The 14,224-nt window shown below is 48.1% G+C and overlaps 1 protein-coding gene across 1 annotated transcript in view; it reads right to left on the bottom strand.

Annotated features, from left to right (window-relative positions):
- CDH23 (cadherin related 23) overlaps positions 1–14,224 on the bottom strand; it is a 215,113-nt gene that overhangs the window by 97,704 nt on the left and 103,185 nt on the right. The window contains exon 9 of the mRNA XM_074874229.1: positions 9,477–9,555. Coding sequence (XP_074730330.1) covers positions 9,477–9,555 — 79 coding nt within the window. The remainder of the gene's footprint in view (positions 1–9,476; positions 9,556–14,224) is intronic.

Raw genomic sequence — 14,224 nt, 5'->3', positions numbered from 1 at the left:
GGCGATCTTGGTACACTCCCCCTAATATAAAGCGTAATAAAATGCCTTTTTAATCACAAAACACTGTTCTGCTAACACAAATCTGTAAATGTGGACACCAATGGATTTTAGTGGAAATAGGTCAATAGGGCAGGAATTTGACACAAAGGACTAAACACAGCACAGAGCTCTGTGTCCTAACAATGGTTTATGTGTTTCATATTTGACCACAGTTACTTTTGAAGGGTGGACGAATAAATTAGGGACCGAAATACCCTCCCAGGCTGCACATCAGAGACTTTTCTCTAGCTCAGCCTCCCCAACACCGCTCAGATGGCAGATATGCATGTGATGCCCTCCGGGGTGCCTTTCTGCTAGCAGAGAATTGCTGCCTTTACAAATTAGCCTCAGAGGGAAAGAAGTGTCTCCAAACTTGTCCCTCAGAGGCCTTTCATAATTTCCTCTACAATGGCCCTCCAACCACCGCTTCATTATTACTCTGACCAGTGATCCCCACTGAAGTACTCGCACTGCTGAACAATGCACATTCCCCTGAGACACTTTCTTTACAAAAATCTCTCTAATCATCTTCATACGTCTTCACTTTCCTCAGAGCAAGGAAAAAAAAGAAAAGGTGGGGGAAAAATAGCCAATTTTGTCTTTCCCTCCCCCCAGTCTCTCACTCTCCCCACCTCTGTATAATTTCTTCTCCTTGGCAGGTTCTCCCGTTACCTCTTCATCATCTCCCTGACCTAGGAAAAAGCCGAGCCTGGGTTAAGCACAGCTTAGTCTGTGGCTGCTGGTGCAGACAGTCACACCGGCCAATGGCTTTCAAGCTGTTTGTCCACTCCACCATTGTCCCAGTGCTTGCTCTGTCCTGCTCCCAGTTGCACTGGTCGCAAGCTCCTGGCCGGGCACCTGCAGCCATCTGTGCCCGTGGTGGTCTCAGAGGCAGGTGGATGCCATGAGCTGAGCCAGCTCCTCATCATGCTGCCCCAACGCTCTGGCTTGAGTGGCCAGTGGCCAGCGCTGCCTGTCGGGCACGTCAACAGAGCAAACCACAGTTTGCTCGTTTTGAAGCAATACAATGTACAGAGGCGTGATGGAGAACACAGAGGGGATGGAGAACCTTTGCAGGGATTTCAGACCCAGTCAAGATACCCAGATAATCCTGTTTCTCGGAGAATGTGGAACAGCACAGACCTTTTTGTCTTCAATTTTGCACTCTGCAAACTGTTTTCATGACACAGACTGGAACTATTGTGGCCACACTTGACAGGAAGCCAAGTGACCTTCACCTGTGCCACCTCCCCTCCTCTGTGTCCCCCTCAAATGTTTCCTCATGAGCAGTGCTCATGCTGTGGCACACACAGCCTTCTGCTCTGCACCAGGCAGGCAACGAAACGATCGCTGACTTGACTCAGGAGTTACCACCTGCTGGTCATGTCCCTTCTTGAGCCATCTACTGCAAGTCTGCTTTGAACCATCAAAGCATTTCTAGATGGAGACTAAGGACTTCATTTCCACACCTCTGGCTTGAGAAGGGAGCTCGAGACCATGGTCCGGTTTCTGCTAAACAGGTTTACATGTCCTCCACCTCCTTTCCGATTGCACAGAGCAGGCAAAGCAAAGGAATAAATGGGTCTTTCGTCAGCAAAGAAGGAGCCCTGCTTTCAGGTGCTGGGAAAGCAAAGATGGCCTTAAGAAAGGCAGGGAGCAGAAAATAAACACGAGGCTGCCTAGGAGGTAGCATCCACCAGAGAGGAACACCCTGTGGGAAAGCATGCTTCACTTCTACCTCTCTGCTACCACAGCAAACCTACAGAGCAGGACACAGCACAACGTGGGGGACAGCAGGAGAGACCATGAGAGACACCCAGGGTAGGAATCAGATGGGGCAGAAATTAAATGATGGAAAGGGAAAGGCTGAGCAGCAAAAAGGAATGCAGAAAGAAGAAAAGCTTAGCAGAGAATGTTTTTAAATACTCAGAAAGACAGGGGAAAGGTGAGAACAAAAAAAGAAAAAAATTAACTTTAGGACAGCAATATGAATGCATATTTCTGGCTGACACCCTGGTCTCACCTGGCAAGGAGGAGGCTTGCTCAGGACATACAAGCCCAGATTCTTGTTGTGACGTGGGTAAAAGGAGAAGGAAAATTGTCCCAACCCTCTGTCAGTGTGTGGGTACAGCGACAGCAGCAGCTCCTATATCCACTGTGGCTGGGCAGGGGACCGGGAAGGCAGGGACCAACAGAGTGCTGGGTTGGGAGCAATGGGATGGATCGCAGTAGCCCATTCGGAGTGTTTTTCCAGGCTCATTGAGGAACGGATGGTGGCATAGGCATCATTTTGGAGAAACACTGCTATAACGAGGGGTTTTATAGATGAGGGCCATAATGTTTAATTGCCCTCAGCCAACACTCTCACATTTTAAAAAGGCCATTAAAAATACTGGCTCAAACCCAGGGAAAAAAAGAAAAGAAAAGAAAAAAAGATATTGATGTCTCCTCCTTTCGCCCTACCCCTTTGGCCTTTGAGCATCATTCAAATCCCTAGGAGGGAGAGATGCAGCTATTACCCAGCTCTAGAGGAGAGCTACCTGTCAGCCAGGAGAAGCCGATTCCCCTGTGCAGGAGAATTTTCCCAGCTCCCTCTACACAAAGGGCCATTTGTATCGGGGAGCCGCATCCTCGAAAGGCACCGGGCTTGCTGAGCCACTGAACTTGGAGCGGATGACTTTCATGAGATGTGAAAGGGGAACCCATCACACACCTTGAGCCGGATAATTTATTAATCAAAATGTGCTCCGTCAGGGCTCCTCGGCACCGAAATAGATGCTGTTGGATGTGGTTCATAGAGTCAGCAACAGACACAGTTATCATCGTATAAATAGTCCATCAGCTGCTGTGGCCACCTCGCTGCTCTTCACCTTGAGTTTTTCCCCCTGTAGGATATGCAGGGAAGCACACCAGGGCAGATACCTTGCCCCATGCTTAAATTCAAAGGGAACAAGTTATTTCCAAATGAAAAGGTGTTATTACAACCCGAGCTTTATGTCTTTGCTCTGTGTGAAGTCAGGATGCTCTAGAAAACTGTGCCCATTTCTCCTGCTCTGGACTTCGGTTTGCTCTTCTTCCCAGAAGATGTAACTCTCTCTGGAACAACTGATTCAAGCCCAAAGCTGCGTGCCGGCACTCCTCCGCACACGCCTGCTCTGCAAACAGGCATTTTTAGTATCTTCCCCAAAAGATTTAATTGCCCGTTCTAGCACAACTGGCAGAATTTCTGATCTTGCAGAGCCACAAAAGAAGTTCGCATTAAATGCTCGCATGGCTCCCTTTTTTAGAACCGAACGTACAGTACAAGAAAATAAAAGGAGAGATTTATCACCCGAGGTGCAATCCCCATCCTGAAGCCCTCGGGAACCACAGCTGGGTACCAGAGAGGAGAACAGAGCCCGCAGAGTTTAAAGGTTCCTTCTCTGAGTGTAATTCATCACACGAAAGGATGCTGAGTCTTGGACCACAACCACCACATTCCCCCACATCGTCTGAAATGAGCTTGGTGGCTCAAAGGGAAGGCAAATCACCAACACTGCCTGGCTTGTCTTTTTTTCCCCCCAGCCTTTCATCTTTCATGAATCTAACCCTAAAACCTGCTACGGGAGAGCAGCCAACAGCTGGATTGTGAGTCAGGACAGCAGAGCAACGCAGGGAAAACTACCGTAAATGTTTATTTCACTCATTTCTGTAAATGCAATACTTTAACCCTCTCACACTCTCAGCCTGCAGCCGATGGATGTGTACACATAAAACTGGCATCTTCTTAACGGCTACTGTGCCTGGGCTGGATTGAGACACCCACAAATCACCTCTCCTGCCTCTCCCACAGCAGTAGGCAGACTCATCAGGAGAACATGAAAGGAGTACACTGTAATATGCCTGGTAACAAGTCTGAATCAGCTTTTAACACAAACCCCATATCTCCAGGCTCAACACCTTTCAGAAAATCTTCCATTAAAAACCGTCTCAGAACTCATTGTTTTCTCTATCCCCAACATGAACAGGCACAGCGCAGGTTCATCTTTCTCCAGTGGTTGCCAATATCTTGAATCCACATTAAATCCCAGCAAGTTAAATAGGATGTCCCAGACATTAAACAAAAAATATGCCTTTGTTTCATATTTACACATAAATGGGAATGTATAGTTTTAATTACCGAAGGCCATTTGCTGGGGGACCACCTGCCATGCAAACCATTATCCCAACTGTATCTCTTTCTAGTGATTTCTGGATTGCCAGGGAGCCAAAGCAAGGTGCCAACATGATGACGAAGCATCATTAGCAGCAGGGAGGAAGACGGGGAGCAACTGAGCCAAGAAAAGAGGGCTGTGGCCACAGCCACCATCTCTTCTTTGTGCTGTCTCACCCCCTTGCATTGGCAAGGTGGAAAAACAGCCTTTGATGAATAACTCGGCGTGAGGTACTTTTCCACCCATCAGCGTGTCCTCCTACAGAAATGTTCTGCTATGATGACTGCCTTTAAATCACACTGGAAGGCCCTCCCAGCAGGTGTAATTTATGAGGACTTTAACACCCTAGTAGTTCACCGAGCAATACGAATGTGGGAAAAAGCCGGCACGATGTAGGCCAACTGGCACTGGGAATATTAAAATTAGCAATATCCTCCCTGATGTCTGGTTTAAGTGACTCGGCGAAGTGGTTTGCTTTGTCTTGTCTTCTTTGTTAAATCAGGCCAAAATACGAAGGGAGGTGTCAGCAGCTGAGGGCTGGGAGACCTCTTTGGCCACTTAACCTTACCTCAAGGGTTCGTGCTGCACTTTCAAAAGTAAGGCAGTAGGGGACTCCAGATCTGTTAAGACTATGCGAAACATGTTCTGAGAGCTACTGCACTGATTTTAACATATATATATATACGATATTTTATTCCTTAGCAGGAAAACCAGAAGAAAGACAGAGAACAATTATTTTCAGACACGCTTCCCTCTTGCTTTTGTAACTCACGCTTCTATTACATTGTCCAAATGATGATTTTTAATCCGTGCTTCTCTTGAGATGCACTAGCTTTAGGAATAGAGTGCTTTGCCAGAAACTGCATCAGTCTCCTGAAACAATCAACTGGGGGGGAGTGGGGGGGGGGGGGGGGGGGGGGAGATGCCCTAAGGGTTTGTGAAGAGCCCTAAGGACCGTCTCACAGACTGAAAGCCCCATGCTCCCTCCCCTCTCTCCTGCAGGACTTTCCAAGCCCCAGGAAGGACATATGGATTACCCTTGTGCAATCTCCCCTTGCCTATTCATCACCACACCTGAAATGTGTCAGGCAGGCAGAGACTGACATTTGGGCATCTTGCAGAGCCCCAGGGCCCATTCTCTGGTTTAACTCTTTGATGCCTGCCCAAGTAGCACAGGTCATCTTCACATCTTCATGCCAGGAGACATGAAGTCTACTGACTGTCCTGGAACTAAATGAAACCCAAAGTTTACTGCTAGCTAGCAAAGCACGAGACTGTAGTCATATAATATGTTTTCCTAACAAGAGCTCACAGACCAAAGTCCCCTCTTGCCTATTAATTAAATTGCCATTTAATTCACAACAAAAATCCTTCTCTTAAAGAACCAAAGGATTCCCCACACCCCAGGCGATGTGCAGCAGCAGCAAACGTGAAAAGACACTGCCGTCTGCAGGCCTGATCCTGCCGAGAGCGCCGGAGCCCTCCGATTTCCACTGGGAAAATCAATCTCTGTTAGACCAGAGAGTTCCCCTAAATGAAAAGCCTTATCTAGAACAGGTCGTGTTATACAACAAGTCACTCGCTTTGCCTGGGAAATGAAAGATGATGAGGCAGAGTCCCCAGTACAGAGGCTATCTCCATAAATCTGCCAAAAAGGAACTGTCGATTACTTTGCTGGATTAATTATCTGTCCTTCAAACAGAGTCCTGACCTCAGCGGCTGAGCATCTCCAACCTGTCAAAGGAGCCAGGGAACCAGGGATGGAGGGCTTTTGCAGGGCACTGGCCACGGGCTGCCCTCACCCTCCTTTTCGCCTGGGAAAAGCAGCAGAAACACCCGTCGGAGTGATGGGAGCCCCGGCACTGAACAGCCTGTCAGCACGAGGGGCTTGAATTGCGAGGCCTCAATTTGGATTTCTTTTTCAAAAGGCCTTTTGCAGGGCAGTCATCCCACTCCTTACAAAGGACAGGGTGAAAAAGTGCATGCTTTCACGGGGTTAAAATGAAGGAAGGGGGAGAAACAACTGAATGGCTTTTCCCTATAAGATATGGAAATGATTCCCAGTGCAGGCAGCCAGGCAGGCAGCAGACAGGCTCGTCTTCCCCAACAGGACAGCTAGCCAAAGCCGTGACACAGCTAGATCAGCACTCCTCCATCATTTCAGGCTTAACAGCTTTGTAAGCTGGCGGCATAAAGTTAGATCTTAAGTCTTATTTTATGTGGTTATGGTTAATCTTTTAGTTTTATTGTTTTCCTGTCACAGGAGGACCTTGCGCTGGAGATAGCCATATAAATAAGAGCTGCTGCAGTATATCCCAAGGCACAGCTACCCGAGGGATGGAGCTGAATAGGACACCGGCAATTCCAAATTAATTTTTATACCCCGCCTCCAAATCATACCAATGCTTTAGATATTAATACTGAAGGAATGATAAAAGGCTAGGTCACTTTTCAGCTCTCTCGCTGCTGTATATTCAACCCCAGTCAGTAAAATCAGACCAGCCATGTGCAATCCCTGTGCTTGAAGACCTGGAAGAGCCGGGGAGAGGCATCATATATCCCTGCCATGAAATGGGAACAGCATCACCACCGCCTCCCCTCGTGCAAGTAAGCTGAAAAGCCAGGTATAATTACTACCTTCACCAGCCATTTTCACTTTTGCTTACGGTTGGTTTCTAATTTAATTTGCTTCCCCATTCCCATACGTTAGACCGTTTTTTTGCAAAATTGCCATAAAAATTTACCAGCTCAGGCACAAATCTGCTCGCTGACCTTTACCATCATGATTGAGGATAATGACAAATTAATTAGGCTTTACCTGCCTGCCAAAAAAAATTGCTTGCCTTGGGTGAGTGGGATTTTGGAGGCGCGCTAGCTGCTGTTTCCTCTATCTGGATTCTCAGACATCAGAGGGTAACATCTTTCAAAAGCAAGAAGCGAATCATGGAAAGTATAAGAGAATGCCTTGAGCAGTGTGGGGGAGGCATTCACACCCTTACTAACTTCAGAAAAAAAATTTGTTTACCCCATGACCATGTTTTCTTTAAAATTTGCCCTCAGCCATGCACCTCAGCCACAATCCAGCAGCTGAATGGAGCTGGCAAACTCTGGCTCTCGTAACAAACTCAATTCCAAGTGGAAGCAGAGTGTCCTGAAGCCTGGCTTCAGGGATTTTGGAAACCTCTGCCTTAAGCCAAAGGATGGAGAGGAGATGATAGTGGGTGTCTGCATTCGTCCCTCAGTCCATCCACAGACTGATCCTTCCCAGCACCATCGCTCTGCAAGATGCTGGTGCTGACAGAAGAAGGTCTCCTGGCCAGTTATGAAAACACTCTGCAATTCTCATGTTTGGGGAAAAAAAAATATATAAATGCAAAGCAGTTTAATCACTCTTTGATGTGTTCTGCCTGATTCTCCGATAGGAGAGCTGCCCCCCACCAGGCGGAACCGGGGGCAGGGATTAAGCTCTTGGCGTATGCAAGCAGATGCGAGGATGTTTGCACTGATCTGCCTGTCTGTCACTCCGAACCCCTGATCTGCCTGCCTGTCACTCCACACCCCGCCGCCACGGAGCTCTTGGAGCATGCCTGGCTCCCTTCCACCACCCCTCCACCTGGCCGTAAGGGTCAGGATGATGGCTACCCTGGCGCCGAGCGGGGGATGCTCACAAAGGGACGTCATGGCTATTTCACAGGAAAACCAAAGATAGACATGAAAAGAAGAGCAGGCATGAATACTCTGGGTAAAAATCCAGGGTCCAAGGTTTTGTTTCCTTGATTCAGCAGAGTAGCCGTGATCATCCAATGAGCAGAAAGCCTGACGTGACCATGAGCGGATGGGTGCATTTAGCAAAGTAACCCTCTATAGATTGCGTGGTTATTTCTGTAAGTCTAAGCCATCAAATAAAGGCTCTTGGAAACCCAGAGCTGTTTGTATTACACTGGTGTTGACAAGGGAAAATTAGATACCTACAACATAAACCATACTGAGGCAGAAAAAGGGTCTGTGGCCATCAGCATATGCCCAAAGGAGGGTGTACGAACAGGACAAAGGTGATTTCCCAGCTGCTGACCATCTTCAGGCTTTGGGCTGAGTGAGCTTTCTGTAAGCTGAAGGCTTTCACCATCCTCATGGTAGCTCAACATCCTCTACAAAATTAGTTTGAGGTTTCAGTCCGGTCTCCAGTGAAAAAGGACCCATATCAGGCAAAAGAAATTCCCTGCTGCACTTTGGCCAGTTGATACATGAAATCTGAGGGAATCTCTCATTTAATTCATGCCTTGGGAACATTAGAATAAATTGCAGAGGGAATTAGAGGAATAAATAATCCTTGCATCTTCAAAGGCAGACTGACCTGCATACTTGCAGTCAGGATCAGTGGACTTGAAAGTTAGGGTGAAATTACCTTGACCCTAGAGGTTGATTAAAAGAGCATTTGAAACAGCTGGGCTTTGAGGAAGAGAAACTGGGAAATTATTTCTGCACGTGTAGCTTGAAGGAGCTGCCAGGCAGCACCCAAAGCATGTGGCAGAGCAGGGAGAGAAGGGACTACTGACATTTCTTGCTGTGATGATCCCCCCCCAAAACAATGTCAGAAATAGGGTTACAACCCAGACCCACCAAATTGGTCCCTCGTTCCTGGGTTAACCCAAGTAGTCTGTCTGTCCCTGGGACATACCTCACCAAAGCAGCGTCCAGGACCCTGCCTCCCAGCTTGCAAAGCTCCAGCAACACTTTGGGAAGCCAGCCCTCGACACGGAGGTTTTCGGGAAGTGCCATGGAAACAGCCAGGAGCTGTTCAGCCCGTAATCAGTCCCATTCTCTCCCTAAACAATAACCACTGCGCCGCCAGCAAGAGTTTTACACCCGGCTCTTTGCAGGTCCCCTCCATGGCATTGCGTGAAGCAGAATTGTTTGTGACTCGGTGTTAGGACTGAAAGGTTTCGCTATGAGATATTGTCAAATTTGTTAGAAATAAAGTCCGCTGCCCAAGGAAGGGGAGATGCCATGAACAATGCATTCCGACAATGCCAAAGGCAAAGAAAACTTTTCAGAGGAGTGAAAGCTTTCAGTCATAGCAGTAGGCTACACTAATTAGCGATGCCAAATCAAAAGAGCAAGCAGTACAGTTGAGGAGAAACTTAGCCAAATATGATTTCCCAGGCATGGGATGTACAAGAACTTATTGCAAGGCTAGCTCCTCCATCCCCACTGGGATCCCTACCACGTGCCCCTGTGACTTACCCGATACGATGGTGTAGCCGATGCCCCGGGGACGGCCCCTGTCCTGGTCGATGGCTGTTATCATCCGCACGGTGGTACCCTGGGGAGGGAGAGGAGACACATGTTGCAGCCACCTCAGCTGAGTGCTGTGGGGGCTCCTGGGGTGCCCTGCCAAGGCCTTGCACCTCTTACTGTGGGCCACGTGCTTAGGAAAACCTGTCCAAGGGTAAGGCATGTCACAGAAATGTCCCATTGCCTGCTTCTTGGGACAGTTCAGGCTCACCACTCCTCACTCACGTGCAAGCTGCAAAACTCTACTAACCCACCGCAGGATGCATCTGCTGATGCTGAGGGCATGATCAGGTGGACATGTCCTCTAACTGAACCACCAAGCAGGCTGAGCTTGACTGTGCGGTATGTTTGTACCAGGGCAAGTGTCCTTAGGGACTGGAGAGAGCACCACCAGCTTCATTCCCTGGGCTGCTCATCCTGTGCCCAGAGGAGGAGGACTTGAAACAAGGTCAGCGTGGTGAATACAGCTAACGGTGCTTGAGGAAGAAAAGGAAGGAGGAGCTGAAGGTGCAGCACTAGCAAAGCCAGGACATGCCTCATCACAGCATCACAACTGCACAGGTTCTGGCTGACAGGCAAAAGCACACATTCCTCTGCCACAAAGACTTTCACTCTGCAGTCCCTCAAGAACAAAAGGCAACAATTCCCTCTCACCATGACCTTCAGCACTGGTCACTACACCAGTTCTATCTACTACTGGCTTCCCAGTCCTTTTCTCCCCCTGTATTCTTCAAATGAGGCACCCCATGCGACGATGCTTGTGATGGCCATTGGCATCCAGCTGTGTAACTAAGTGAGCTGCAGAGATTTTAATTGAAACCTTGAAGGAGGAGAAGGGTTGGACAGATGCTGAGAACAGGGAATTGCCCACAGGCAGGAGCTTCTGCAGTTGCCAGCTCATCCACCTCATCCTCCATCATGCAGGACAGACCCATTTCTTATAGCCCAGCAGAAAGGTCCACGAGGCCAAGAGTGCCCAAAAAACAATGGAGAAAAGCAACCCAAAATTCTTGTTTAGATCTTTAAATAAAAACATCATGCGCTTATGTCGATTCCATAAGTTGTACTTTCCCCGCCGCACTGCAGTGAGCCCATGTGAATACAAACACACGCGCATGCACATAATTAATGTAGTGTGAAAAAATTTACAACTCAGCTGTTCTTGTTTTCATTGGTTTATTAACAGTGGGAAAAGAAGCATTTTTTTTTTTTGCCCTCAAAGGAAATGTCAACAGAGGCGTTTGCATATCTAACGAGGGAGCACAGTGGGATGGCAGCGTTGCGTTTGCCCTGCAATCCATCAGCTGAAGGCCAAAGGAAAAGCTGCTGTAGAAACATCACCGGTAGAAAGCAGAGACTTGCCATCTTCCCAGCTTTCAGAGCCATGCCCCTGCAGGCTCGATGGAGATGCTTTGGTGCTGCCGGCCATAAAGAAAGCTCCTGGGCCAGGCAGACTGCCCATTCCCTGATCTCCGAGGGCATTTCAATGGACTCCTTAAGTAAATCCACGTTATTAACCGAGAACATTAGCCATAAATCCCAGGTCACTGGCCTTTGAGCAGCACTCGGCTGGTGAGGCTCAGCGGCCACCAGAGAGCCTTTAAATCACCAACAATAACTGTGCTTTCCAAAGGAGCAAGAATAGATAAAAAGCACAAGAAAAGTGGGAAAGGAGCAGGTGGGAAAGCAGAACAAGGGATGTGGAAAGGAGGGCAAGGCAAAATGAAGAAAAAAAAAAAAAAGAGAGGCATGCAATCCAGCATGCTCTCCCCCAGCATACTCTGCTTTAATCTGCCCTCCTCTGCTCCCTGGCAAAATGAGAGCTCCTCCATAACAGGGGTGGTGGGTGAAGGCACTTGGTCGATCTGACAGCTCGCTCATCGCCTGTCAAAAAGCGAGGGAGTGGCGCAGAATGATAAGTGTTGCCTGCCGTGTGGCACATTTCAAAAGAAAGGCAGCTGCAGGAGAAGGCAGGGCTCCCATGATGGCCGAGGAATAGCAATTGGCCCGCCAACGCTGCGGCCACTTTATCTGCACGAAAGGTCCCTCCCGTAGGAGCCAAGGGGAAGAGCTGTTGGGAGAGATAAAAGGATGAGCACAGATGTTGCAGCAGGGAAAGTTTGAGAGGAGAGGAGGTGGAGTCTCATATAGATATCTCAGCAGCACGTGCCATAGGGACGTCCATAGGAAAGAAATTATCCAGATATCTGATCACAAGAATGAGGGCTGCTAGAGAGCACGCTAAGGTTCACCTGGTCCTTGACAAGCCCATGATGATGGCTTCCACATTGCTGGTTTTTTGAGACTGAGTCTCCCCCTGTTGTCCTTGAAGCCTTGTTTGTCTCCTCCTTCTCCACCAACCCCTTCACCAATCCCTCCTAGGATGAGACACACTTCACCAGTGTCCAAGAAACACACCGCAGAGTGAAGCCGAGCTCCCTACCATTCATGGATGCCGTCTCCTGGAATCACGGCAAGTGCAAGGACCTGGGCACCTCTTTGCATTCCACCTGGTTTCCATCCCTCCTACCTGGTCCCTCACAAGAGTCTTCCAACATCCACAAGACTAGCAGATCCCAGCTCCTGGAAATGGACAATCCATCCCTGAGCACCCACACAGGGTTTAGGATCAATCTTGATCCTTCCGGGGAAGAGGTTGAAGAAGTGCCACAGGATAGGCATAATGTTTATCCATGTCACTAGGGGCAGTTATTGGTTTCGTAGTGAGTGGTAACAACTGATGAAGATGGCCTCGGAACATGATTGCTAAGAACGGTCAACAGGAAGGATTATTCCCATTTAGCATATGTTGGAGATGATGTGATGCAAAACGTGATGCTACACACAGGCTATGCTCATCTCTTAGTACCTGTGATAATCAAGAATTGCCTTACCCACCACACAGCAGAGATAACTAACCAGAGAGGAGAGACTAGAAATGGGAAAACAACTCAAAGTAAAACAAACCCTTGGTCATGGCCATACCACGATGGCAAAGATTGACCTCTCACCAACCACATCTCAACAATTTCCAATTTCTCTTCCAAAATCCTATCGGACCACAACACTATTCCTTTTGCTATCTAGGTCTTGGCACAGCAAAGGCAAAAGATATTGTGCCCTGGCTCCCTGAGGCAGCCAAGTGTACCCCTGAATTGGAGGGGACTCTCCCACTGTCTCTAGCCAAACACAGCTGTCAGGGCTTCCACTTTTTCATGCAAACCCTAAGTTGACTTCCAGTGCCAACAGCTCTGCCCAGGGCTCACCCCAGGTGGCATGAACCTGCAGCTCTTGGAAACTCCCAAATATTCCTGACATTTCTTAAAACAAGTAACTCACCTGCCTGCCACAGACAATGGTGGCTGCCAGGAAAGGACTTGGCTGGTGGGTATAGGCCAGAGCACAAGAACAGAATAACTCTGTCCCTCTAGGGAAGGAGGAAGAAGGTTTAGAAAAGTAATAATCTGGAAAAGCCTATGCTTAAAAAAAAGGCAAAGAAAATAAAGAATGGCACATTATCCAAACAAAATCTGAGGGTTTTTTGAAGAGGGGCAGGGGTAAATCAATCCTTTTTTAATAAAAGCCTGAGCTTTTAATAAAGTGTTCACACTGATGGGCTGGAAATATTGTAAGAAAGAATTAACTTGGAGCTATAGAGACTCTAGGGCAAAAATAGCACTGATTCTACATTATTTCTTCAACCCAAGGAGTTTTTGAGGAGAAGGGGGATGGTGCTGAAGAATTAAAACTGTTTTAATGATATTTGACACATATCTGTACCATGCTATTACAAGGGAATACAACTGTTGGTCTTGGGACCAAGTGCCAATGGGGTTTGCCCCCCCCTTGCCTTTGCGTGGCTCCCTGTGGGGTGAGCACACTTTCGTTGGTCTCAGCTGGTCTCTTAGCAAGTAGATTCCTCCTCTTTCACCCCCAAAGTGAAGCTGTGATGCTGCCTGGACCATGCACCATCTGAGGTCCAAAAGCAGGGGCTCACCAGACCAACCGTATCTCTACAAGGGGAAATGGCTCTGCTCCTCCAGCCTCTATTAACTTGTCTGGAGAACATCAACAATGCTATCCAGTCTACAGACTGTGAGGACGGACACCCAAAAAGACTGAGGATGAAAAATACAATGCCGCTAAGCTTTGACACAGCTGCAGACAGTGTTGGTGCATTCGGGTACCCTGGGAGAGATGTCTGAGGCACACTGGGATGATAAAGTGTCAGGAAAGAAGATACAACACCTTCAGGGACAGTAAAGTCTCTCCCCACTGCGTCATCTTCCTTTGCCCGATAAGAAATTTCTTTCTTCTCTGTGTCTGAATAAGCATGTGCCTAAAACGCTTCTAAATTATGCTACCAGATTCCATCCTGAGAAAAATAAGAGCTACAATGACACTTCTCTCCCGTCTCGTGCCCCTCCACCCCTTCTTCTTCTTCTTCTCTTACAGGATTAGGGACTTGAAAGGCAAAGCGCAGCCCAGCGTTGCAGCAGGAGAAGGAGGGGGGAGCACTTCAGAAAGCTGCCACGGCAAAAAAAATCCTATTTCTCACTTCTTAATTCCAGTCAATTCCAGTCAAAGGGCTGATAGAGATCTGTTTGCGGTAATTTGCTGCAGTTTATCCACTCTTTTCACCTTCTATCGGCTCTTCACTGACGGGCTGGCTGACATGCTGTTACTCGAGTGAGGAA

The sequence above is a fragment of the Strix uralensis genome, chromosome 7 (genome assembly GCF_047716275.1).
Source record: "Strix uralensis isolate ZFMK-TIS-50842 chromosome 7, bStrUra1, whole genome shotgun sequence".
In the NCBI taxonomy this organism is placed as follows: domain Eukaryota; kingdom Metazoa; phylum Chordata; class Aves; order Strigiformes; family Strigidae; genus Strix; species Strix uralensis.
Note: the sequence above shows the minus strand (reverse complement) of the source record. Positions and strands in the feature narration are given on the sequence as shown.